Source organism: Glycine soja, chromosome 7 (genome assembly GCF_004193775.1).
Source record: "Glycine soja cultivar W05 chromosome 7, ASM419377v2, whole genome shotgun sequence".
NCBI classification, from domain to species: Eukaryota; Viridiplantae; Streptophyta; class Magnoliopsida; order Fabales; family Fabaceae; genus Glycine; species Glycine soja.
In genome coordinates, this window is record NC_041008.1 from 9,824,166 (window position 1) to 9,851,106 (window position 26,941).

General features: G+C 32.1%; 2 protein-coding genes across 6 annotated transcripts; one reads left to right on the plus strand and one right to left on the minus strand.

The window, feature by feature from the left end:
• Window positions 1-3,609: 3,609 nt before the first annotated feature.
• Window positions 3,610-10,211, plus strand: LOC114418674 (prostaglandin E synthase 2-like). The gene is made up of 6 exons (XM_028384136.1): window positions 3,610-4,085; window positions 5,155-5,289; window positions 5,394-5,478; window positions 6,248-6,342; window positions 8,906-9,073; window positions 9,676-10,211. The coding sequence occupies exons 1-6, from the start codon at window positions 3,791-3,793 to the stop codon at window positions 9,834-9,836; spliced, it is 939 nt and encodes a 312-aa protein (XP_028239937.1). The 5' UTR covers window positions 3,610-3,790; the 3' UTR covers window positions 9,837-10,211.
• Window positions 10,212-15,198: 4,987 nt separating this feature from the next.
• Window positions 15,199-23,883, minus strand: LOC114418675 (uncharacterized protein Cbei_0202-like). Of its 5 annotated transcripts, none has more exons than XM_028384138.1 (15): window positions 23,512-23,881; window positions 23,365-23,427; window positions 22,736-23,176; window positions 22,178-22,249; window positions 20,987-21,112; window positions 20,668-20,880; window positions 19,588-19,635; window positions 18,311-18,472; window positions 17,902-18,063; window positions 16,915-17,008; window positions 16,712-16,830; window positions 16,559-16,603; window positions 16,033-16,342; window positions 15,847-15,935; window positions 15,199-15,751 (listed from the first exon to the last, which is right to left on the minus strand). In XM_028384138.1, exons 1-13 carry the CDS (start codon window positions 23,842-23,844, stop codon window positions 16,109-16,111), a joined length of 2,112 nt encoding a protein of 703 aa, XP_028239939.1. In that variant the 5' UTR covers window positions 23,845-23,881; the 3' UTR covers window positions 15,199-15,751; window positions 15,847-15,935; window positions 16,033-16,108. The 5 variants fall into 5 exon arrangements, with proteins under 5 accessions (XP_028239939.1, XP_028239938.1, XP_028239942.1 ...); XM_028384137.1 differs by having other exon boundaries at window positions 22,127-22,249; XM_028384141.1 differs by lacking the exons at window positions 15,199-15,751; window positions 15,847-15,935; window positions 16,712-16,830 and having other exon boundaries at window positions 16,201-16,342; window positions 22,127-22,249; window positions 23,512-23,883.
• Between the last annotated feature and the right edge of the window lie 3,058 nt (window positions 23,884-26,941).

A 26,941-nucleotide genomic window follows, 5' to 3' on the forward strand; every position in this document is an offset into this window, starting at 1 on the left:
CAGATGAATAATAAAACAAGTATTGATAGAAAATCTATTTGAAAATTTGTGTCAAAAGTTTTTTGGATTTGTGATATGAAAGTCAAATTGTTGGTGGTAAGTAATAATGATGCAAATATAGGTAATGCCACCATTTTGATACTTATGAATTTTGAATAGCAAAAGCATAACATGAGAGAGAAAAAAACATGAAGATGGTGTGAATGTATGAATGCATGAATTTTGATGATACGAAAGAAGAATCAAACAAGGTCGCTTCAAAGGATAAGCATTTGCTTCAAGATTAATTTAAGATTGTTTCAACAAACAAATCATTGTTTCAAGATTCACTAAAGATCAAGCCTTGCCTTAGAACAAAGGGTTTCAAAGTCATGCAAGGCTCTGGTAATCGATTACCAGGAAGTGTAATTGATTAGGAGAGAAGAATGAAAAAGAGTTGTTGAAAAGGGTTTTGAATTTGATTTTTGAACATGTAATCGATTACCAGCAACAAAACTCTGAAAATTCAAATTCAAAAGTCATGACCCTTCAAATTATAACTGTATAATCAATTACACAAACATTGTAATCGATTACCAGTGGAGAGTTTTCAGAAAATCTGCCAACAGTCACATCTTTTGATTGGATTTGTGAATGACCATCAAAGGCCTATAAATAGGTGACTTGGGCACGAATTTTGAAGAGAGATTTTTTTGTTCAAAATGTCTTATCCTCTCAAAAGGAAATGAGAGAGATTCCAAGAGAACTTCATTGCCAAATGCTCTCTCAAAAGAAACTCTTGGGCAAACACTTGCAAATCTATTAAGAGTTTCTCCATGGACTTCAATTATAATATCCTTCTCTTCAAGAGAGAATTCTTCTTTCTTTCTTCTCATTCAAAGAGATTGATTAAGGGACTGAGGGTCTCTTAAGTTGTAAGGATTTCTGAACACAAGGGATAAGTTGTCTCTGTGTGGTTCAGACTTTGTAAATGGATTTTTACAATGGGAGTGGAAAATCTCAAGTGGGTTGCTTGAGTACTGGACGTAGGCACGGATTTTGCCGAACCAATATAAAAATTGTGTTTACATTCTCTCTTCCCTTATCTCATTTATTTTGTTGCAATCAATTTTGTCTTGCATGTTTAAAGAACATTATTAAATTGATTACTGTTTCTTCTGCACTCTAAGCCTATCCCTCTTAAGTTATTGAGGCCGCTGGTCCAACAGATGGTTGCAAGAAAGGACTTCCATGACACTAATGAGAGTGGGTGTTGAGAGGCTAAGGATGTGGTTTGGAAACTTTGTTTGAGAGACCAATTGTGAATGTAATTCCAAATTCCCAATTATTAGTTAATAGTTATAGTGATTCATTTTGAGATTAAGTAAAAAGTTGTGATCATTGCTTAGTGTGTGATAATCAAAGGGGGACAACTTCTAAAAGAAGCAATTAGTTTAGTGTTTATTCAATAAGTCTTTAAATGTTATTCATCACACTATAAATCAAGGGGTTTGATATGAGAATAAGCAACCTAACTTGAAGAAGCCATCATGTACCAAGTAATAGTTAATATTTGTTGAAATATTATTTAATGTGATACACTATTTAAAAAAGAGTTTTCAAATTATTTGAAAAACTCATATTTAAAAGGTGATACATTATTTGGGGAGGATTTTTCAAGTTATTTGAAAAACTTTAATCTTATTTAAGATAATGAATATTTGTTGAAATATTATTTAATGTGTCAAATCACATTATTTTTATATTCTTAATCTATTTCTATTTATTGTATTGTTTATGTTATATCATTTTATTCCTGTTGTGTGTGTTGAGGGAGGGCAAGTCTTCAATAGTCTTAAATATGTTTTACATTTATGTAAATTAAAGTTTTTATCATGGTAATGTTGTTGCTAATTGTTTCTTTTTATCTTTTATATAACAAGTTAAGACATGCTTATGTGATTGTCAAAACCACTTGTAGAAACTAAAATTAAAAACAGTTTTATTTGTGAATGCTAAAATAAAACTTGCAATATTTTACACATGACAACAAATCGCTATTTGTACAATGACATAAAACACATTTTTCTAACATTAGTATGCTTGGTGTTTATGATTAATTTAAAATATAAAATAATTGATGTTTATGATTATTTCAGTTTGATTCTTGTGTTATTAAAAAGTTATAAACAAAAACTCTCGTTATACTAAAAGTATCATTATACTTAATACTTTTGTGTTTATGATTAATTTAAGATATAAAATAAATTTCAAATGAATATTTTGTATATAGAAACACAAAAATGATTTACATTTATAATTTAAAGAACTAAAATAAAGTTTATTTATCATAACTCAATAGTTTAATAGTGTTGTATAAATTATTGTTGTATAAATAATTATCTTAATCTTCAATTTGATCATCAAATTGTATTAAAGTTTCAATTAGGTTCCCATATTTTAACAACCTCCAATTAAGTTTCATATTTTTTTAAAACGCTCCAATGTTACCCTTTCTGTCAGTCTCAACTGACATAGTAAAAAAAGTGTTACGTTTCCGTCTCTTTTCCTGACTATACATTTTGGCGATTGTTGTTTAGTAGTCGTTAAAAACCGCCACAATAATTAGTGATACATAACAAAAATTGCCTAATACGAAGAACAACCCAAAAAATAGGAGAAAAAAATGGATATCAGCAACATCAACGAAGCATGAACAAATTTATTTTTCAAAAGCAATATACTTTCCAAGAATTTGTTTAAGCGACCCCATCAAGTGTTCGTGAAAATGCCAAACATAAACTCCTCCCTCCACACCCAATCCATCAGCACATGAAGATTACCCAGATTTCTCCCCCTAACAAAATCGCGACTCTCCCAACCCCAAATTTGCGGAGCGTGAATGCATGCAATGCGAATCCTCAGATTTTAATTGAGGGACAAGGTTGCGCATCATCGGAAGGCTGCACAAATAGCAGATCTTGGTGCTTGGCTATGGTGAGGTAAAGGAGTGGCGGTGCTGTGTGTGTTTTGGTTGTGCATTTGTGGAGGAGATGGCGCTGACTTGCTGGTGGTGCAATCATGTTAGGTGGGAGTCGCCGCGTTAAACATTTTTAACGGTTTCAATTGAAATTCACGAAAAGAATAACATTGAAACATTTTTAAAAATATGAAAACTTAATTGGGTATTTTTTTTAAATATATGGACCTAATTGAACACTTTAATACATTTTCACAATCAAACTGAACATTAGACCTAAATTATTATATGACTTATTGCACAAATAACAATGCTGATAATTTATAATTGGATCTTATTGTAATGTAATGATTTTCATGGTTCAAATCTGTGCTTAGTAAAAATGTCTACAATTATTAAATAAAATTATTTCTCAAACATTTTAAAAAGCAATAATACTAGAGGTTTAGAGTTAAAATGTGAGAATGTAATAACCTATTTTCTCATATAATAATTAATTAATTAATTAATTATTGATTTGAATAATATTAAATTCAATTTTTTAAATTAAATTGTTGGGTTGGATAAGATTGGGATCCATATAATATAACGAGTACCAAAAATAAATAAATAATAATAGTTAAAAAAAGAGTGTGAATAAGTTTTGGATCACGTGGAGAGCACAGACAGAGAACAAAGGCTAAAACCCTGTCCCGTGGATCTACGAAACCCACATAAACCCTCTCTCCCTCCCAACGACCGAGGAAGCCATCAAAATCATCGCAACGTGAAAGTGAGAGTGAGAGTGAAAGAGATCTGATTGTGTTGTGAATCAATCTCAGACACGACGCTATGAGAAGGGTACCTTCCATTCTCTTCAGAACCCTCACGTCCCCTCGCGTCGCCACCTCTTTCTCCGTCCCCAACCGCCTTCTCCAGGCCGCGCTCTACCGCAGCGCCGCCGCCCGCTCTCACCGCCGCCGCTTCTCCTCGCTCCTCGGTCCTCTCGCCGCCGCGTCTCTCGGCGTTGCTGGGGCTCTGGTCTCTCAGGAAGTCCTCGCCAAGGAGCCCCCGCCGCCAGAGGCTCTCCCGAACGACGTCGTTCTTTACCAGTTCGAGGCTTGCCCTTTCTGCAACAAAGTCAAAGGTAAAAGAAAAAAAACTAACAGCTGATTTAACAAAATCTAGCTGTTAAATCATGTTATGTTGTACTATTGATCATCACACCCCCGGAGCCATTTGATTTTAGATAAATTAAATAGGTTTGATACATTAGTAAGTCCCTACACTTTTTGGAAAATTTTAATTAGGTCCTTCAATTAAAAAAAAAAAGAAGTGATTTTGTCCTTGATCTTCTACAATTTTTGTAACAATTTGTGGTGATTTTACTAACTTCAGGATCCCAATAACAAGAATGATAGAAGATCAAGTATCCAATTATAATTTTTAAGTTTAGGAATCTAATTAAAATTTTCAAATCGTTCATTTTACTCTTATATCCAATTATAAACTGCTATGTGGGTAAGTTTGTCGATTTTACAATATTCACTTTCAAATTCATTCCTACCATGATTTCTGATTGGTATGTGTAGAAATTAAATTCATTAAAAATTCTTCATAGATATTTCATATTGTACCCAGAATTTACTTATGTTTTTAATAAGTTTAATATATGTCAAAATGAAGTTGATCAATGAAGAATTAACTAGTTTTTAGATTATATGATTTTTTTAATTCTTGATCCACTTAACAAAAAGTCTTAATCTAATGGTTGGATTGATGGAATTCAATGTAACTGAGTAAGTTTGGCAGTACTTAGTGTATGTTTGGTCATGGGTCAGATGCGTGTGTTTATGTTAGATTCCACATTCAAAAGCTGAAGCATTGAGTCATTGAAATACAAAGAGCCAAGCCAAGCATGCGCTTATTCCTCAGAGTAAGTAGATTCCTTGAGTTATGTGAGAATTTTAAAAAGAAGCATTGAGTCATAGAAAGAGAATGGAAAAATGACACATTGGTTGTCAATTGTTGCTTCTAAATGAGGCTGTATTTTTCACTCTATTGATTTATCTCATATATAATGGTGAGCATGGGCTAGGATATTGGTGCCTATTCTGCCATACATCCGTCTCTTTTATTGCTGTAGTTTTTCCATTGAGATTTCACAACATTTTTTTCCTGGTTTCTGTTATTGATATTTTTACTTGCTTTACCAGCATTTTTGGACTACTACGATATACCTTACAAAATTGTGGAGGTCAACCCTCTCAGTAAGAAAGAAATCAAATGGTCTGAGTATCAGAAGGTGCCAATACTGATGGTAGATGGTGAACAGCTAAATGATTCATCAGGTTTTTACATTTTCCCTTGAAAATTGATTGTGAAATTTTATGATGGACTTGTGTCCATTGAACATGTCACTATAATTTTTCACTGATGTTTGTTTGTTTGGCAGTTATAATTGATAAGCTGGGACATAAGATTCTGTCCAAGAAAATTGTAGATTCAACTTCTGAGGACGAAGAGACAAAATGGCGGCGGTATGGTTTTCTTTCTTTTGGCCTTGTTTTATTTTTCAATCAAGCATGTTTCTAATAAATGTAACAGGGTGAAGTCACTGATTTTTTTCTTTAAAAGTTTGATTGAATTTCATTTTTCCAATTTTAAGAAGTTGTTTTCAGTTTCACACTTTCATTTGAACCAACTAAAAAGGAGATATTGCTCAGTGGACTGGAAGAGAAACCTTTCTTTCTTCCTCAATTACTCTGCTTTTTGTTCTAAACTTTACCATTAGGATTGAAGAAAATATATTTACTGATGATTTTATAACATTTCACTTATCTTTTTATGCTTAGATTCAGCATATAAATGCAGTGTGCTATTGTGCTAACAAGCATAACTGGACATTTATGTTAAAACAGTATAAATTAAGTCACTACTCCCTTTGTGTGTGATCCTGTTAAATTGTTGGCTTTCTTTCTCTTTGGCGATTTGATTGCAGTCATCTTTTATTACACTTAACATGTTAGGAATCTTATGTTTCTATGGGTTGGATTTTGGTTAACCTTCTAATCTTTCAATTGTTTACTTTTGACTCCCTTGATTTGTATTGTTGGTTCAATATTCCAATAAGAGGCCTTACTATATCTGTTAGGCAAGATGCAATATGCAATATGACAACTTGAATTGCTGTCAGTAATTTGTACCCGTTAGAGGGAAGTCAGACAAAAACTCTGGGGAAGTGATTGAATCTATTTTAGCTTAGCATCTATATCTAAGAGGCTAATTAAACTTTCTCTTCTGATATAGGTGGGTTGATAATCATTTGGTACATGTTCTGTCACCAAACATATATCGAAATACATCTGAAGCACTTGAATCCTTTGAGTATATTACGAGCAACGGTAAGTTGGTACTGACTTTTGCTGTAGAAATGATTTTTTTTACTATTAGTTTTTACACATATTTTAGCACATGTTGCGGTTTATGTTTCTTTCCACCACATTTTTTACTGTATGAAATTGCCATTTGATATTAGAGCACTTTTGGAACATAATCTGTTGCAATGAAGCAACTGTCCCAAAAGCTTAAGCTATTAGGTGAAGACACCTTAACAATTTTATATTATATTTGAGTGATACCTTTAACAACAAAATGATCCTCAAGACAATCCATTTTTGCAATAGGAGAAAAAGCATCACCATTATCCTGCCCAAAAATTTGAGTGATCCCTTTAACAAAATGAACCTCAAGACAATCCACTATAGGTCCTACTTTTATAGTGAAGACCCAAAGGCAGCCCGCAGGATTTTTACCTAGAGGTAAAGGAACCATCTCCTAAGTATGGTTTAATTCCAAAGCTTGCATTTCCTCTATAAATGCTTGATACCATCCTTAATGGGAAAGAGTTTCCTGGACAATTTTAGGGAATAGAAGACAAGGAAGACATGACAGCGTATTGAACGGAAGAAAGATGATATAACTTACATAATTATAAATAGTATGAGGATTATATGTGGAGAGAATACCTTCGCAAATAGCAATTGGGAAGTTTGAAGGAGATGAAAGCTGGTGATACAAAGAAGGTGGAGAAGCTGGAACAAGTGGCGAAACATATGTTTCAGGATCTGGTTGGGATGCTGAAACTTCACATGAATGACAATGATAAGTTTTCCAAGGATGAGCACAGTCTACTTCAAGAGTGGAGATTGGTGAAGGAAGAGAAGGACAAGCATTGTCTTCTTGAAGGGTGAAGTATGTAGAGTCATCAAAGAAAGTCATAACTGCTTAAGTAAAGAGACAATATAATGAAGGAGAGTAACACTTATAATTTTTTTTACATTGGAATATTCGAGGAAGATACATTTGATTGCACAAGCAATGGGCTTGTCTTTTCCTAGAGAAACATCATGAACAAAGTAGCTACAGCCAAAAACACAGGGGGTTTATATGTAGACTCATTAGGAAACAAAATGGAATGAGAGATCTAAATGTAAATATTTAACAAAGAGGATGGCATTAAATAAGCAGTGGTTAGGCTGTAAGAATTGCATCTGCCCAAAAAATTATAAAGACATTAGCTGAAGTGAAGGTATGGGCAGTAGCAAGAGAAGATGAGCATGTTTTCTTTCAGCAATACCTTTCTCTTGGGGTGTGAGGACAACTAGATAGATGAATCTTTCTTTTAGATGACAAAAAGGACTTGAGAAATAGAAAACTACTACTTGGTATTATCATTTTGTAAAACGTAAACTGAGTGACCAAATTGAGTAGAAATTTCTGAATATATTTTTGAAAAATTCCAAGCATTTATATGATCAATTTTTCATCCAATGGAACCAAGTACACCTTGAGAAGTCATCAATGAAGGTTACAAAATGATGAAAGCCTAGAAGTGAACTAAACACAACAAGGCCACCAAATATCTAAATGAATAATTTCAAATGTTTTGTCATACAATGCACCTGTTTTCAGGCAAAGAAAGAAACTCAAAGTAGAAGAGATATGAAGGACACAACATATATAATTGTTTGGGACGTGTTCTTTCCGGATATTATTTACTATTGTGAAAGGATCAGCTTTATACACCTCCATTCATCCTTAGTTTTTGGAACTGTAAAAATTCGGGCTTGGCGTGGAGGTGGAATCATCATGAACTGGGATGCCTTTTTTTAATTATTGAGCATATGTGGCCATTGAAAAGGCTCAGATTGATGTAGAAAAATTTCTGTAATTGACATTTTACAGTAAAAGAGCTGTGAGACACTATCTTACTGACTTGTAGAAGATATTAGAGGATATCACATGCAATCTGCTTCAGGTCTGAAAAGAGTCTAATAATTCTGACGCTGAAATGTGCGTGCATGCATGCACACAAACACACCAGCTTTCTCCTACTTTGACTTGTACAATAGTTCACACATCTAGAATCATCATTTTTTAATGAGAAACTTAACATTTTCCTGTATGTTTTGTTATTACTCAATCTGTACTTGTACATTTTCATGGGCAAAATTCACACTGTTGATGCTTTTCTTTTACCCATTCTTTTCCCTAACATGCATACAAAGAATAAATCTTTCTTCAAAACTCTCCTTGCATATTGTGCCACTTAAGATTTGAGAGCTTAAGATTTTAGTGAGAAGAGCTTGAGTGAATCACACTCGAGCTGAGACTTTTTATACATATAGAGGTCAGCAATTACATGGAAATGAAAGGGTGCAGACTGCAGCACCCAGACCAAAAATGGCTATAGCAGGAAAAAGAGAAAAAGGCAAGAAAAGCATAGAAAAATATAAAATTACATAGAAAAACACATTAATATAACAGTGCTTTATCTACTTTCAGCCGATGTATATCATGCTTACAAACCCTGAATTTACTTTATATGAACTTCTGTCCTTGGCCATGATTTATTAAACCTGAAATCTAATCATGGTGATATTTTGTTTATATTGATATTTTTAGGCAATTTCAGCTATCTTGAAAAATTTTCGGTGAAGTATGCTGGAGCTGCAGCTATGTATTTTGTGTCTAAGAAACTGAAGAAAAAATATAACATCACTGATGAACGTGCTGCTCTTTATGAGGCAGCAGAAACATGGGTAGATGCTCTGGATGGCCGGGAGTTCCTTGGTATGTACTCCACTGTTGTGTTAAGGAGATTATACTATCAATGCAAAAGCATCCATTCCCTTTCTTTGTGTGTGTGTGTAACTGTGTATAAAACTGAGGTCTCAGATATATCCAAATGCTCTAGCAAATGTTTGGAACAACTTTTTTCTAGAGAAACAATTGCTTTTTCATTAAAATTCTCTCAAGAAGTTGACCTGAAAGAAAGCAACTATTTCTCCAAAATAAGTTGAACCAGATGTTCTAATTTTATTTTATGATTTTTTTTCTGCCAAGCAAAGGAGTAACAAATAAAATAGCTTCATATATCCTTGGCCGGTCAAAGTATTGATCATGAACATGTAGTCTCCAATTTGTAGTACTTTTGATTTTCACATTGGTGGTCTCTTGTAATTTTTCACTGGATTTGTTTGATCTAAACCTCAAAAGATTATTCATAGTTAGTACCTGCACGTAACCATTTAATGCAAGTGACTTACATGTCTATCTGTTAGTTTAGCATCAAATAATCTCTGGCTTTGGCTTCTGTTAGTTAGTGAATTTTGATGAATTAGTAATCTTGCATTCATAGGATTCGAGACAATATTACTTTTCTGTCTTTTCAGGAGGGTCTAAGCCTAACTTAGCCGACCTGGCTGTTTTTGGGGTTTTAAAGCCCATACGCTATTTAAGGTCTGGCAAGGATATGGTGGAGCATACACGTATTGGCGAGTGGTATGCAAGAATGGAGAGTGCTGTGGGAGAGCCTTCCAGGATTAAAGCCTAAATTGGGTCCTTTCTTGTCCACTGGTTTCTATTATTATTGGCTTCTATTATTATTATTATGCTCTTGCTTTTGCCTCCACTGGTTTGATGGAAAACATTTAGGTTTCTCAGATAACATATTTGGCTCTTTAGAACAATACTACAAAGTGGTATTAGTCTTATATATAGGCAAAGTTTTGCTGAACAATTGATTCTTTGGAAAAATTATTCTTCTATTATAGCTGCTGTTATTGTAAAGATTAAAGAAATCTTTGAGCTGTATCAAAGAATAAGGCAACGTCTGCTATGCCTGTGATACTTTTAACACCTTGGTTTTGATTAATTTGATGTATAAATGACTTGATAGAGTTGAATATTGAGTTTGATTTTGATCACTGATGAATCGATGTAAATAAGTTATGAGAAACTGAATCGATGTAAATTAAGGATTTGTCTTCTAAATTGATTGGTACATTTTAAAAGATATAGTACTATTGATTTTGGAGAAGGCTAAGTCAACCTTTCCGTAATCAAAATATTGTAATTACCAACTCCTTGAACCCTGTTATTCTCATTATTTTGAGCGTGATTTATTGTACTTTTTAGATTGCTCACTACTTTTTCTTTTTTCTCAAAAGAAAGTTGACAAATTAAATTAAGGTTTAAATATGTTTTTGGTCCCTGATATATATTTGAATTTTATGTTTGATCTCTAATAAATTTTTCCTTTTCATATGCTCCTTGATATTTAAAAATTTTAGTTTTAGATTCCTGTTGTCAATTAAGTGATGACATGCATGTTAATTATTTGATAACGTGATTTGTGACGACTTAAAAATTATTAGTATTTGTTCGAAAATGAAATTTAAATTTTTTGACGCTAAATCATCAAAATCAATTAAAGTAAAAAATAAATAAATCTGGGAGAGGTTTTGTTTCAAATGAAAAATTGAGAAAGCATAAGTTAATTTTAACTCAGAAGCAAAATTTAATTAATTTAATCTTGTAATTTTTATTCTAATACCGGGAAGGTAGGAACATGTTCTTCCAATGGTTGGTTTATTACTGCAACTATTGGGGCCAAAAATCCAAAGAATAAAACAAGGTTGTGGCTAAAATATTCTTGTCACCTTCCAATTGTCTTCTTGTCTCTGATGTTATACACCCTTGTATTTCTGTCGTGATCAAGGGTCAATCATCATCGAAGCACCATTGTCCTGTAATTGATGGTAGCGAAAGTGAAGTTATCAAACGAAACTAGTTTGCTGAAACTGTCGAGCACAACCATGCTATCATTGAAAGTGGATCTACCATTCCCATTCTAAAGTTATTGCTCTGAAGTCAAGCATAAGGGCATTAAACACGAGGACCCTAATATATGAGACACAAAACATTCTTGAAGTCGAAGAAGAGCTTGTAGTGACTGAAGGTATAGTTGGTCCCAATTCTTGACGAAAGGAGGGGTTGGTGTTCTTGCTCAGAGATTGGTTAGGAAGAAGTGTTGTCTTTGTTGTTTCCATCGGTAAGAGGCTTGCTACTGATGAGAGAGGCCTTCAGGAAGAATCCAATGGTTACTACGTTGGTAACGCGATGATTCTAATGAGCTCCACCATGTCTCCCTCAGTGGTTGTCTCAACGGGGGAAGACGTGTGTAGGAATCTGGCACTAGAGATTTGGGACATGTGACTGAGGCGGTGAAAGCCCACAGTGGTGGTAGAGTGGGGGCCCATCACGGATTGCATTGGCAAAGATGTAGTTGATGCGAGAGTGGTTGAAGGTGGCATGCACGAAAGAGGAGGGAGAAGGAGAAGACTTTCTCAATGTTTGATTTATTTATTTTTTTAATTTAATTGATTTTACATTTTTAACCTCCACAAAATTTAAATTTGATTTCAAAACAAATACTAATGATTTTTGAACCGTCACAAATTAAGTTATCAAATATTTAATGGATATGTCATTATTTAACTGACAGTATAAATCTGAAACAAAACTTTTCAAATATCAAGAAATAGATATGAAAGAAAAATCTATCCGGGATCAAATGTAAAAATTTGGATATATATATAAGAGATAAAAAATATATTTAAGCCTTAAATTAAACAATATTAGAAGAAATTTAGAGTATGAAGTACAATTATGGATAAATATCACTCATAATACTATATTAATAATGTACTTTTTCAACGCCCTCTTAAATTAATTAATTGATTTTTTTTGTTCACAATCAATTTCGCAATGTACACGTTGAAAAAAAAATTCACTCAAAGCAATCGATTGTTTTGTATTAATCATATAGTAGTATTTTATTATTATTTCTAATTTTTATGAAAACATTTAGTATTTTATATATCACATTACTATAATATCATCATCTTAATGTTTTTAAATTATATATTTTTATTACCCTTACATTACCATTTTTTACTATTTATTTCAATGATTGTAAACAATTGTGTAGGCCAGTTTCTAACTGTATGCTTAATTTACATGATTCTGTTTTCTGGTTTTATGCTTGAGGTTGGAGGGGCATCGTGCTCCAGTATCTTTGTCTATGCAGTCATTCTGTATATACCAAGATGCTACTGCCGCCTTCGCTCTCCACTCCTTTTTCTTCGAATAGAAGGGCTTAAGTGGGTCCAAGGCTATTATTGTCAATAGCTGGAAAGAAATAGCCTGAAAGAACAGAGTTTTGTCATCTGATAGATGTTTATGTCACTGCTTGTTATTTTAAGGTTTAAATATATTTTTCATATTTTTATTTTATTTTATTATCTTATATTTTTAAATTTTTATTTTTATATTTTTAATTAGTTTCGATATTTTAAATGATGATGTAATAAACTAATAATATGTTACATCATCAAGTAATGAATCTGACAGTATTTAGTAGCCAAGGAGCAAGGAGCATGCGTGTTTGACAAGCTTTGGTGTGGAAGTGAAAGGAAGCAAAACATATTACAATTTTGCAATTCATTTGGTGTGAGTTTAGTGATAGTGATAGATGATAACAGTGAGAAGGTGCGTACTGCGTAGCTCCTATTCTTTCGAATAATACTCTCTTAATTAATTAATACCAACTTTTTATCACAAATCTAGCTATATATGTCAGTATTATTTTATCACCCTAAACACAACACTTCTTCAAATGAAAATATAATTTGTAATAGGGTTTAGAGTTGGGAATTTTAAGGTTTAAAGTTATGGTAAAACACAACACAACACTTCACAAATCTAGCTGTGTTGTAGTCTTTTTAGTGAATAATACAAAAGAAAATAATAAAAGAATTTTTTTTGAATAATTCCTTCATATTTTTAGAGATAGGAAACAAAATTTACGTGTTATATGTAAGCCAGCCACCAGGCACCCGGCACCAGTCAACAAATATTTTTATAATATTTTTTCAATTTAAATACTTATTTATAAAATATACTAATTTGGCTCCCTCACCAATAAATATTTTCATTGGCTGCTTTTATATTATTTTACTCTAGCTTCACCCCTGATTGTAGTCAATTTTATTCATTTGATATAAGAAGGTTAATTAGGCATATACTGTAGACAGCAATACCCTCCAACTTGTGTCTGGGGAGGCACTTCTTGTCAGTAAGATGTATGCTAATTGGCTAATTAAACTTGTCTAATTAGGCATAGACTGTAGACAACAATACCATCAAATTTAGGTGTAGACTTTGGAAATTAGTAGCAGCCAATTTGTGTACCCAAACAATTTCACATTTGGCTTGGATCGCTGGATATAGTGACACAATAACTTGAGTTAATGTTGGTAATTTGTACTTGCTCAATGGAAATCAAACAAGAAACCTGGCTGAAGTGATTCTGTGATTGAATCCTATATTTGCTTTGCATGTATGATGTATGTCTAATTGGCTAATTAAACTTTCTCTGGAATCTAGGTGGGTTGATACTGATATGACGTCCATTCTGTTCAAGAACGTATATCGAAATGTATCAGAATTGTTTGAATGCTTTGAACATACTGTGAGCTTTGATGTAAGTTGGTATTAGCCTTTGCTATAAATTAAATATTTTTTTTTCATATTATTATTTACACTTGTTTGAGCACATGTTATGATTTATGTTTCTTTCTACTACACTTTCTGTTGTATGGAGTTTTTTTTTCTATACAAGCACAAATTTTGAACGAATTCTATTGTCATGAACTTATTATCCTGAAAACTTAAGTTTTAGTGATTGTAATTTAATGTTATTTTGTTTTTTTTTCTTGTAAAACTTCTTTAAGTCATTTTAAATTATGTTTGTTTATTTTACATTCTTGTAGAATTTTAGATAACATTTTTTTATTATTCAAATTGCTATCCAAAGCACTTAAAAAAAAAATCAAACATAATTTATAGGAACTAAAAATAAAAAAATTATTTTACAAAAATAAAAAAAACTAAATTACAACATCTAGAAATATAATGGTTCACCAAGGATTGAACTCCGACGCTCTAATACCATGTCATGAAACAACATTCCAAAAGCTTAAGCTATTAGGTAAATTCATGTGAATAGTTTTATATTATATTTCTAGCCTCTATGATTGGTAGGTGAGAAGAAGGATTTATTATTTTGGAGAGCAATGGTTGGGATGAAGTATCTTTCTGCTCCAATTATGTGTGTTTATGTTAAGGCTCGCACGATGGGTGATGCTCTTTACGAGGCAGCAAAAATATGGGTAGATACTGAGTCGCAGGGAGTTCCTTGGTATGTACTCTACAGTTGTGTTAATAAGGCATGCGTTCATTCACATTTTGTGTTAAACTGAAGCCCCGGATCAAATATCTCAAAATGCTTTAGCAAATGTTTAGAACCATTTTTTTTCTAAAGATTTTTATTATTATTGAAGTTCTCTCAAGAACTTGACTGAGATAGCAATTATTTCTATAAAATATGTTGAGCCAAATGTTTTAATTTTACTTGATGGTGATTATTTCCCAAGCAAAGGAGTAGCAATAAAATGGCTATACATATGTGTGTCTTAGTAGGTCAAAGTATTGATCATGAAGTCTCCATTTGTAATACTCTTGATTAGTTTTGGTTTCCTCATGGATGACATCTTATAATTTTTCTCTGGACTATTCAAAAGAATTTTAATGTTTATTTTAAAATAATTTCTTTTTAAAAAAATATTTAATTAAAAAATATTATAAATTATTAATAACTCTCAGTTTCTTTGTTCCTCATTTTTTTTTATATTGGTTTAATGTTATTTCACTTATTAAAATGTTGGAGATTTTGATGACTAACATACTTTCTGTCCTTCAACCTTGGAGATTTTGATAACTAATATAACTTATTTTTTTAACATTAGAGATTTTATTAACTAACAACATTTTCTTGCACCATTCAAAACAAATTATCAAAAAATATGGTAACTACAATTTTTTATTCATATTTCTTGCAAGTGGACCCACCAAAGAGGAAGAACAACGATTGCTCACAGTAGCACCTCCAAAAATTAAGACCAACCCGCAAAAGTTTCTCTCCCACAAGAAAAGTGACGTCAAACAATTTCTTTTACTGTTACATGTCAGGAGAAACTCTTCCGTTGGAGTTGCTCTTAGTTTTAGGGATACATGGAGAAGAAAGATGGAATTTCTATAAAAAAAATAAAAAAATTGAGTCTAGTTCAACAGCCCTTGATTCGGTTGTAAATACATTGAGCAGACCGGTACTATGATAGATCCATGTTTTTTCAATAAAAAACTGTGTACATAGGCATTACTGAGAACTTGACCATACGTCTGGAGTTTAATGGTGCCACCGTCTACAATTGCTTTAGTAAAATACTACATTCTATGTTTCTATATATCATGGGTAGCCACATTAATGTTGTCAAATTCGTGATCTTCCTAAATTGCAGCCACAGAGTCCAATATTCACAGGTCCTTGCTACAAGTATCAACTTCCTGGCAGCAAGCGAACATTAGGCATGCTATTCAATTTATGTCAAGGACAGCAACCTAAATGAATGTTGAAAATGATAATTCCTATCTCGGCTCACCAGTAAGACAACCTAGTTAGCAAATATGACAGAGAGAGATGTGGCAATTATCATCGATGTTCTTCCACGACAAGCTGAAACTGACAACTCTGTTTGGACACCAAAAAAAACAAATATTACCTCAAAAATTCAGTAGTGTAACAGCAATATGGAACCATTTCTAATATCTACAGCTGATCTATATACCAAAAATGTAGAAGATAACTTGTTTAAGTTGGCGTTCCTCCCACCAAAGACAGTGTCTGAAGAAACTTAGATCTTCCTAGTACTTGACAACTCCAACATTTTGAGCCTTGCCCAGAACAGACTCAACATCTCCATGAAACAAGCTGAATTTTTTTGCCACAGCAAAACCAGCATGCATTCCATCTACTGCTGCGCTAATGATCCCTCCAGCATAGCCTGCTCCTTCACCAACTGGATATAGTCCTTTTACCGAAGTGCATTCATAAGTGTCACCATTGCGTGGAATTTGGATTGGGGAACTAGTCCTAGTCTGGAACCAAAACATTGTTTAGCACAAACAAATAACAGTTCTGAAGCAAAGTATGGATAATCACTTGCTTTATGCAGAAGTTTTAATCAACAACAGCAGACTGAACCAGGAAGCAGAAGCAGAGGAATAATTTGCAGAAGTTTGGTAAATCCATAAATACAGTAGAACACATTTATATTAGACCAAACCAAAATGAATAGCATGTATTTTTATTACCTCTACACCATGAAGGAGAGCATCATTGCAGATAAATCCTGGTAACTGGAAAGTTAAGGAGTCTGAATTAAAAAAATGTCCATAGTAGTTTTGCTGGATAAATTTATAAAAGACTATGGAATAATAATTTGAAGGACATGGGAAACTGCAAACCTCCTTGTCAAATGTTACAAGTGAATGTTTCAAAGCTTCAGTTACATGAATGGGAAATAGTTGATGGAGGTTTGCTGCCTTCACACCCAATCGATAACTTGACGGGGGTACAGATGTTACTGGCACAAACTAGTCAAGCTAAGTTCATGTATAAGCTGAGAACCTGGGAATAATAAATAAAAGGTAATGGTCGATAGTTTTACCTGACAACTTGTTCTCAAGAAAATCTGTAACTGTCTGGACAGGCACTGTAAAATTTCCTCCTCCCATCATAGCAGCTCTTTTTTCAAACTCTCTCTAAATAATAGAAGTATTAGATAAAACCGAGATACAGTCAATTTATAACATCAAAACACTGACAAACTAGTTGAACATTTTGCATCTGATGCAACATATTGGTCCATTTCTCATGGCACCTATGCTGAAAGGCCAGAGAAACAGGAAATAGATTTACATATTCTATTATTTAATAATTCAAGGATTGAAATATGGCTCTAGGAAATGAAAGAAAGATTTATTAATAAAAAAACTGGACAAAAGATCCCACATTTAACTTCACACTTTGCTTTTGATAATAATAAAGATGAAAAAAGTAATGAAGGATACTAGCATAATTAATGCTGTTAAATATTTAGCGTAATTACATCACTATTTGTAATCAACTGTCCTTATTTCATGCATTTATTGATAGGCTTTCCCTATTTTCTATATTTACTACAATTCTAAGACTTAAAATAATTACAGCCTCTTATTTATAAGCAATGCAAATAATATTTATATATTTCTTCCCTAGCCTAAAATCCCCATAATTTCAACAAAGGACAGTAGAACAAATAGTTTAAATACTAAAAATCATAGGAACTGCTACAAACCAGGGAAAGAGAAAAAAGAATTTGATATAAAGAAACAGTGAAATTGACCAGTTTTATTGAGATTAGGAGATATCTCCTTCAAGGGTTTCCCGTTCACAAAAGATTTCCCCTTTCAAAAAAACTGCCAAATTCACATAATGATCCCGTCTAATCTGATTTGCTCCTAATCCTATTTATAATCAATTCCACCTAACTATACTAATCTAACTAACTAACTGATGGACTAACTGACTAACAGTTGTCCTTATTCAGATCTCATTTATACCTTATACATCCTAACAACAACACAAAACTAGGATTACAAGAATTCAGACCTACCTGAAATTTGACCCCGGCAAGAGGACCATAATAATTCAAAGCTTCGAAATCCTTTGTTGTGACAGTAACCACAAGTGCGGCATTTGCCCACTTAGATGCTCGCCGAGAAAATGACATGCCATTGATGCATATTTCTGATGGACTTGTACTAGTGAGAACAACCTAAAAGTTCCAATTTTCTGTAGTTCAGTACCAGTTGATGACATCTGATAATGGCTGAGGTAAATTAAGACACTGAAATAATAGTTTAATGATACAAATGTGCCAGACACGCCTCCCTCTTCCCCCTTGGTAAATCAATCAGTAAATATCTATACCATGACATTTATGTGCATGGACTCAGCACCATAAAGAGGTCATATTCCAATTAAAATGATATATGATATGCAAATAAAATGGGAACACCTACCTGCCCACCTGGACACATGCAGAAAGAGTAACAACTACGATTTGTCACCCCTGAATCAGATACGTCATTGAAATCCTCCTTGTCAATATAATTGGCAACTTTGTAATCTGCCACTGGAATTTTACCACGTCCATGACAAACCTCGGAAGCCAATTCAGCATACTACACATTTAAATGAAAAAAATTGCATGCATCATAATCATGACAAATAGATAAATATGTCTGAGGAATAGCTTTTATTACAAACAAAAAGCTTCTGCCAATACAGAACAAGTTAATTACTACATCACATCTGAGTATGAATTTATCATGATTACCTCTTCTTTCCCCCCAAAATTTGTAGCAATGAAATAAATTCCTACCCAAAACAAAAAATGATTGTAATTAATAGTTAATATATTATAGATTGCTGACAGGACTGTCAACATGGTAAACTTATTTTGGTCCTAGTTCTTATCAAGCAGGAGAATTATAGTAAAACATAAAACATTATAAAAATTTAGCGAACACCTTCCCATTATGGCAAGAGGAAGATAAAAAAAAATACTCGCTCAATAAGCAACTAAGCTCCAACTAAGGAAGTTTCAGATTATAAAAAAAGATGGGGAAGAAAACTCTCTCCTCAAACCTAAAACATTTGTTCCCTATTTGTGATCAATATGATAATGCAATAACAAAATGAACAATAATTCTGCACCAGCTGGATTGCTAATTTGGACTTATAATACTATGCATTGTGGGAAGTTAGCTCATTTGAAATTATCTGTTTAGAATGCATCAAGTGAAATAGTCCCACAAAGTCATTTAACTTCTTAATAGTTCACGCTTGTTTTATTTAACTCATTTCCTTAAATGAGGAAATAGGGAATTTAACTTGAGAATAGATTATTAGTATCTCAAGAGTCATGACCATTGATTGCTAACAGAATTAGCAGAGGTATTGACTTCTAAAGTTAACTATCAAATTATAGAAAATACAAATTAACAATTGAATACAAGTGAATCCCCAGCTCTAGGTACCATAGAGCCATTAGAGAGTTCTTCTGTTGTTTGAAAATCACAGTTTAATTCCTCTTAATATCACTTTTAAATTATTTGCATAATCTCTCAACTCAATTTCAATTTTCTAGATAACACAAGGGTTTTGAGAATCTAAAGGTTACTAATAAGTTGTTGCAGGAATGACATTTGGGACTCTTTTCATATATTACATGAGCAATATGGAGCACTTGTCATCAGTATAGTAGGGTGTTGAAAAAATTAGACTAGATACAAACCTGTATGCTGTTTATTAGTTCTTGAGGATGCTCAATTCGTAGCCCTACCTGTAACCAATGTAAAAAGAAATAAAAATAAGAAAATCATGACAAAAACAATTGCCATAGAAAACATCACATTGTACGATCATTTATTCAACTGAAAAACAAAATTACACATGGGCCAGAACAGGGTGCATGATGTTATAACTTATAACAGATGTGAGCTGATATGTGAATAGGTCAATCAAGGATTTTCTATGTTGGTTTCTACTTACTGAATTTAGAGGTTTTGGTTTCCATAAAGAAGGTTTTCTGGTATCTATGGCCAGAAAGGAAAGCTAGAAACTTCAAAGGGAACTTCAGCTCCAGATTTGGGACAAGGTTATTGTTTCAGCTTGTCTGTGGTGTTCTGCTCATTGAATATAAGGGGCTTTCTATGTTAGACATGAAGTAGCATGACTTGTTACAAGATTCAACCTCTTAGGTCCTATGGTTTGAGAAAATGTTTTCTATTTTCATTTCTTCCTTTTACTAATTTGTATAGGAAATTGTGAAAGACATATCTTGTGAGGATGTCTCATCCTCTTGCTTTGTACTGTTCTTTACGTAATAGAAATTCCTTTTATTTAAATCACTGCAGCATTTATATAGAATAAATAAAAATAATTCACTGCAATAAAACAAAACCATTGTTCATCAGAAGTGACCATGCAGATAACACAAGGTAACATAAATGTAGGCCATTCTCCTAGCCACTCAAGGATTTACCAAGTATTACTTTGATATGGTTCAAAATGCTCCAAAATGTATAATTATCAATAACCACCAATGCTACAACATCAGCTTAGATTTTCAATCCTTTAGGGTGTCAAAAGGCTCCTTCAAATGTAAGACACAAAAATGGGAAAGACAAGAATAATATATAATCTTAATGTCAAATGTAATCTTAATAAAATAAATCCACATGAATCAAGCATAAATTATACACAAAGCATGTCAGTACTGAAGAAGCCACAGTAAGCAAGATTAATACAAATAAGCATCTCGACTTTAATAAATTGAAATAAAGATTAATATAATATGTCAATATAAACTCACAGCAAAATCTTTGGGTATTAATTCCACATTGTGAGAAAGAAGAACTTCATATATATCACGAGCAGAATGACCAACAGCCAGAATAACTCCATCATATTCCATCTTCTGACTTGTTAAATGTAATTTATCAGCTGACTCAGATACCATAACCCCTAGAACATGTCTATCTTTTATAACTAAATCATCTACTCTTGTCCCAAACTTTATGGTGACCTAGAAAAAAGAACCAGAAGTGTTAATTGGACAAATGAAGACAACTGCAAGGAAAACTATAATGACATGAATTTATTTTCAACACAAGAAAGTTATTGGAACTCACACCCAAATTTTGCAGATGTTGCCTAAAGTTGCGAAGTAAAGGAACCAACCTATCTGTTCCTAAGTGAGGCTTTCCATCAATCAATATCTGTTTTGGAGCTCCAAAATGCACTAGAGTTCTCATAACCTAAAAAGAAGACATCATGTCAACCATTCAGTAAGATATAGGATAGGCATTGCCGCATTGATAGGACAATTGATAAGCCAATAAAATATATTATTCGTTGGAAACGGGTCTTTTATGAAAGTTCAGAAGATTCATGAATAGTGATTATTTTATGAATGCTCAGAAGTCTAGGATTCATGAATTCCTTTGATCCCCTCATTCTTCCTCCCTATAGGCATCAAAGAGGAAGCAAGATCTCTGTTTTGTGAAAGACTCAGCCTCTAAACCATAATTTTTGTCATTTCTCCCATTCCAACTACTATTCAACTTGGTTTCAGAAATTTTCTCACAATTTTGCATCCCTGCTCTAAACTTCAAAGGTAGGGCAATGTTGTTTCATTGCCAATTATTCGACTTCCCAGTGCAACAACCAGTCTCAGGATGAATTTTGATCATTTTTGTTTCAATATCTCTAACCAATTGCATGGCTTGAAGACAGGACAAAGGGTTAAAAGCATGGATGGTGGATCCTGCACTTCATATTTGGCTGAAGTCCTCCATTAAATACCCCAGTCTCCAAATATTACTAGTCATGCAGCCTATTTATTTGAGAAAAGAGGAGTTCAAATATCTCAATATAAGTATGGCATAAGTAACATAATTATAATATGGGCAAAGAATTTTGTTTCAAATTTTCATAATAATACCAAGACAAAAATTTAAAAGTCATACTGTGCTTTCTGAAAGCATTGATTCAATTTTGGACAGATATCTTTTTCTTCTTTCAGTATATGAGTTGAGTTAAGCATAAACATACTACCTGATAATGGAATTAATACCGGAGTATATATTCAAACTAGTAAATTTGATCTAAGGACTACAAACAAAGGCAACAAAAAGCATGCATTTATAATCATCACAAATTATTACTGTATCTGATTTTAAGATAAAAAAATGGGTAGAAATAAACCATTTATCAGTTAGCACTGTTTTCTTAATACATCTACAAGAAAAATAGATCAATTTTACACATACACAGGATGCACATATCAACTTCATAAATACTACATAAGGAAACGAACTAACTGCAAGGACACTGCCACTATTGCGTCCAATTCTGGTTACCAACTTCCCATCACTCCAGGTACCTGCACCACCCTGCCACACATAAGTCCTTAATCAATGACAGAGTAAAAAAAACAAGCAGACTCATGTGAGAGAAAAACTAGTCGAATAAAAAGCATCACAAGAATCACAAATGAGTGGGCCAACTATCTTCAAAACTCCAATTATGATTTTCAGCTGAATTTCAAAAAGTCTTAGAAATGTACAAATATTGCAGCCTATATGAGCATTAAAAAGGTGCACTTCCATTAACTCAAACAACATCTTATAATAATCTCCTTGCCTGTCGGCTGTTGTGGAGGAAACTCAAATTGTAGCAACTAGAAACAGAAGAATATTTCCATGTTTTCTTTTGAAAAAACAATTTGCATGTGTCAGATCCTAGTGGATGAGACTTGTAAGACTAAGACATCCAAAAACAAATTTTAAGTCAAAACTGATGAATGATGTAATTGTGCTTATTATATTGAGACACCAAAGCATCATTTAAAAAAAAAAAATCAAGATGCAAAGTACAACCTCTCCAAAGCAGAAGTTACTTTCCAATTCTAAAATTCGACGAACTACAAGAGCACCAATATCACGCCCCCTTTTTTCTACTGGTTGACCTCTTTCTATCAGAGTAACATCTGCACCAAGCTCTGCAAGAACAAGGGCAGCAAATAGGCCAGAGGGCCCACTTCCCACTACTGCAATGTTTGGTTTTCTCGTAGCCTGGTTCTTGTAAAACTCTGTTGAGAAAATGCTATGTCCATTTTCCCCTTTCAATGCAACTTTATTTTCTTTACTGTCGTGAATGATACTCGCCAGATCACCAAAATCTCTTTCATCATGCAAACGTTCCACAAGGCCAACTTTAGGCTCCAGCCGAGAAATGAAGTCCCAACAACGAGGCTCCAGACTGATGAGCTTTTGGACATCCATGTCCACAGTATGCACAAATTTGGGCTCTTTTAATTTCTAAAAAAGCATCAGCAAAACGAAATAAGAGGATGCAAAAGCAATGATTTCAATTATGACAATCCAAATTGAAATTAGCCGCATTTTGTTTACTGTTAGAGACACACAGAATTGAAATATAAACCAATAAACTCATTAATTAATCCATGACAAGATTGCACACAGCCATGCCAAATATTTAACAATACCTTCCTAGCATCAAAGGACTTCCTAACGATGGTGAAAGCCTCTGGTGGCAACAGCGAAGCAACCTGAAAAACACCCCAATAATTAAAAAAAAGAAGAAGTAAATGTATTTATTTACTTATTTATGAGGAAGGCCGTTTTTCCAATACCGGGAACTTGAGAACTGTGGCGATTTGTTGTAGAAGGGCATCGGAGACATGGAGAGAGTCTTTGCCAGGGTCTTGATCGAGAGGAACGGCGAGCTTGAAGAGCCTCCATGTGCCCTCAAACTTGCTCTTCTCCTTGGAATCCGATAAGAGCTCTTTCTGCTTTGTCCTCAGCCTCTTCTTCTCCGATGGGTACCTCTGTTTTCCGGTTCTCTTCGCACACCGGATGTGCCGTATTAGCTTGCCACTACCATAAGGGAGTCCTCGAAACCAGAGAGCATTGTGACTCTGGTGCTTCATTAGGTAGGAGGACGAAGGAGAAGGAAGAAGGAACATGGTGTTGGTAGAGTCAGTAGCTTGTGATTCATTCGGATAAGACACTTTCGGTTTTTTAAATTTGGGTAACTTTTAATTTTTGTCCCAATTTTTTTTTATTTTAATCCTTTCACTTTTAAAAGTTGTTTTTTTAAGTCTTTCTTGACTAACTTTTTTACGGTTTATATCTATATTTAGCGACAACTTTTTATTGCACCAAGAACTAAAAAAAAAAAACGTTTCGAAAGTAAGAAATTAAAAGAGGAATTTCATTTTGAGAAACTAAAAATAAGAGTGACCTAACTTTAGGGACATATTTAAGTCGTGTATGTTGTCATAAGATAAATTAGAACCTTAGATAAAAAAAAACCAAATTAAAATCCTAAATAATTTTGCTTAAATGCAAATAATAAATTTCATAATAAATATAGATAGACATGAAAACATGCCTGTTGGCCTCAGACAAGTTTCCCCACCTCACATTCATTCCATATCACAATCACAACTCAAAGATACTCATGTGCAGTCTGATGAAAAAATCAATTGAATTATCTTTCTTCTATCATTTTTAAAATATTTAATATGATATTAAATATAATTACATTTAAAGTTAGTAAAAAGATTAATTATATTTTTAATTGAGCAAATATTATCTTCAAAAATATCTAATCTTATTAAAATTGATCATAATTTGTTCTCTCTTCATGTAATGGTAAATAATGATGTAATACCTATATAAAATGTATAAATTCAAAATAAAAATAGTAAATATAAAATTATAATTATTTAAAGTGAAACTTATTGAACTCGTGCTTTATAAAGTATTAAAAAAATAAAATTATTACTAAGTTATAATTTATCATAAACAATTCATGGTACATAGAATTGTTTAGTATTATCTTTATTTTTTTAAATTGAGCATATTGATTGTCATCTTGTAGTGAGTTTATCATTATAAATAAACTAATAAAATATTATAATTTATTACATTAATTTATCAAATATTTCCTTATAACCTATATATTTCATATATGTTAATATTTAAGTAAAAAAATATATAAAATAATTAGCTTAACTATAAAATCATTGAAAATATGAGTATAGTTTTACGGCACATACTGATAATAATGATTTGAAAAAAATCATAATAATGATGGGAGTAAAGTTTACACTTATATGATTTCTCTCTCAAATAAGGGAGAAAAAGTATGATAAATATTTATTTTTTATATTGAAGTTTATTTTTCTCTTATAAAAAGTATGAATTCAAAAAGGATCTAAAAATAATAAATATGAAGATATAATGCAATATGATTATTAAAATTTTCATTACAATTGTTAAAAAATAAAAGCCATATGAACAAATATTTACTACAAATCTTCATTGCAAAGTTTAAGCTTAGATCAATGACCAATATTTGTTCATATCTCCTTTATGTAAGCCAATGTATTTGTTAATTTGTTACTAATAATAAGGTCTGCTAAATTTAATTTAATTAGATTATATCAATGAATATTGTAAAATTCAAGTCTCCATCAACAAATGATCTCTAGCATTTGCTTCAATATTTCTTATTGAATAGTGATGAATTATTATGGTGCATGCTTAGGATATATATATATATATATATATATATATATATATATATATATGATACAATGACTACTTTTCTGTCTTTTCACCAGGGTCTAAGTCTAACTTAAGCTGACTTGAAACTCTTTGGGGCCATAAGATCCGTACGCAATTTGTGGTGTGTCAAGGATATTATGGAGCATATATGCATTGGTGAGTGGTATGGAAGAAGAGAGTCTTCCGGGATTAAAGCCTAGATTGGTTCTTAATTAGAGTCCAGATTAATGACACTTTTTTGTTATCTATCTAGATTTTGCCTCCACTGATTTGAGGGACTGACATTTGGGTTTATACATATTAGGCTCTTGGAACAACTAGATTTAAACGAGTGTGGTATGCATTTGATCTACAAAATTATTCTAGGGTCTAGTGAATAAAGCATATTTTAATTTTAATATATTATAGATTATTTATAGGTAAAATATTTAATAAATTTTGAAAAGGTGTTGTATCATTGCCAATGTTATTAACCAAATGTCTCTAAAAATATTTAGATTAATGAGACAAAAATTTCGCATTGTAATAAATAATAATTATAAGTATGGACTATATTCGATAAAACCAACAACTTAGAGTTATTAAACTAGCTTATTACAACATAAGCGCTCAATAAAATTATATGTTGAAAAACATATAAAACGACAAAAATAAACATATTTATATAATTTTAATTTTATTTTGTGAATAAAAATATTTATAGATAAATCATTTTAATTGTATTTTTAGTTTTTTTTTCATATTATGTATTCTTCTATTAATTTTATGTTATCTTAAAATATTTTTAATCAAATTTAAAATAAAGCAAAACAAAATACATTTAATTAGACATTATACTTTTTATGTTAATTAGTGTACTAGTTAAAATAATTTTTCTAATATAAAATTATATAAAATAATAGAAAAAATAAATCAAACATTTATCACTATTAATTTCACGTAGTATAATGTGAATGACTGAAAAAAAACACAAATAAATAATAAAACTCGGTTTTATTTAAAAAGGATATTAAATAAATTTAATAAAAAAATTCAAAGATAAAAAATATAAAATATTAAAAACTAATGTTTTAAAAAATGTTATATCAATTTGTTTTTTAAAAATAGTAGAAATTACTAAAAAATACTTATTTACTGAATATAATCTTATAAGTTTTTTAACTAGTAAAAAAAATTAAAAACTACTTTAAATGACTATTAGTCCTAAAAGCTAAAATTAGCTTAAATAACCCATAATCAAGCGTTTATAAGAAATAAATATTACTTCTACTTATTTTTAAGTTTCCAAGAAATTTTAGGCTAGCTTATATCTAACTTCTTATGCCTATCTCTTTTAATATTCAAATTTTGGGGTATGTCAATTTTTGTATGTCTTGTTTGTGTCCATGGGTATAATTCTTGAAGTTTGTTCCCATAATTTTTTTCATTTATTAAATAAATTTTTTTGTCATATTCATATTATCGGCCAAATAAAGTAACTAAAAGTAG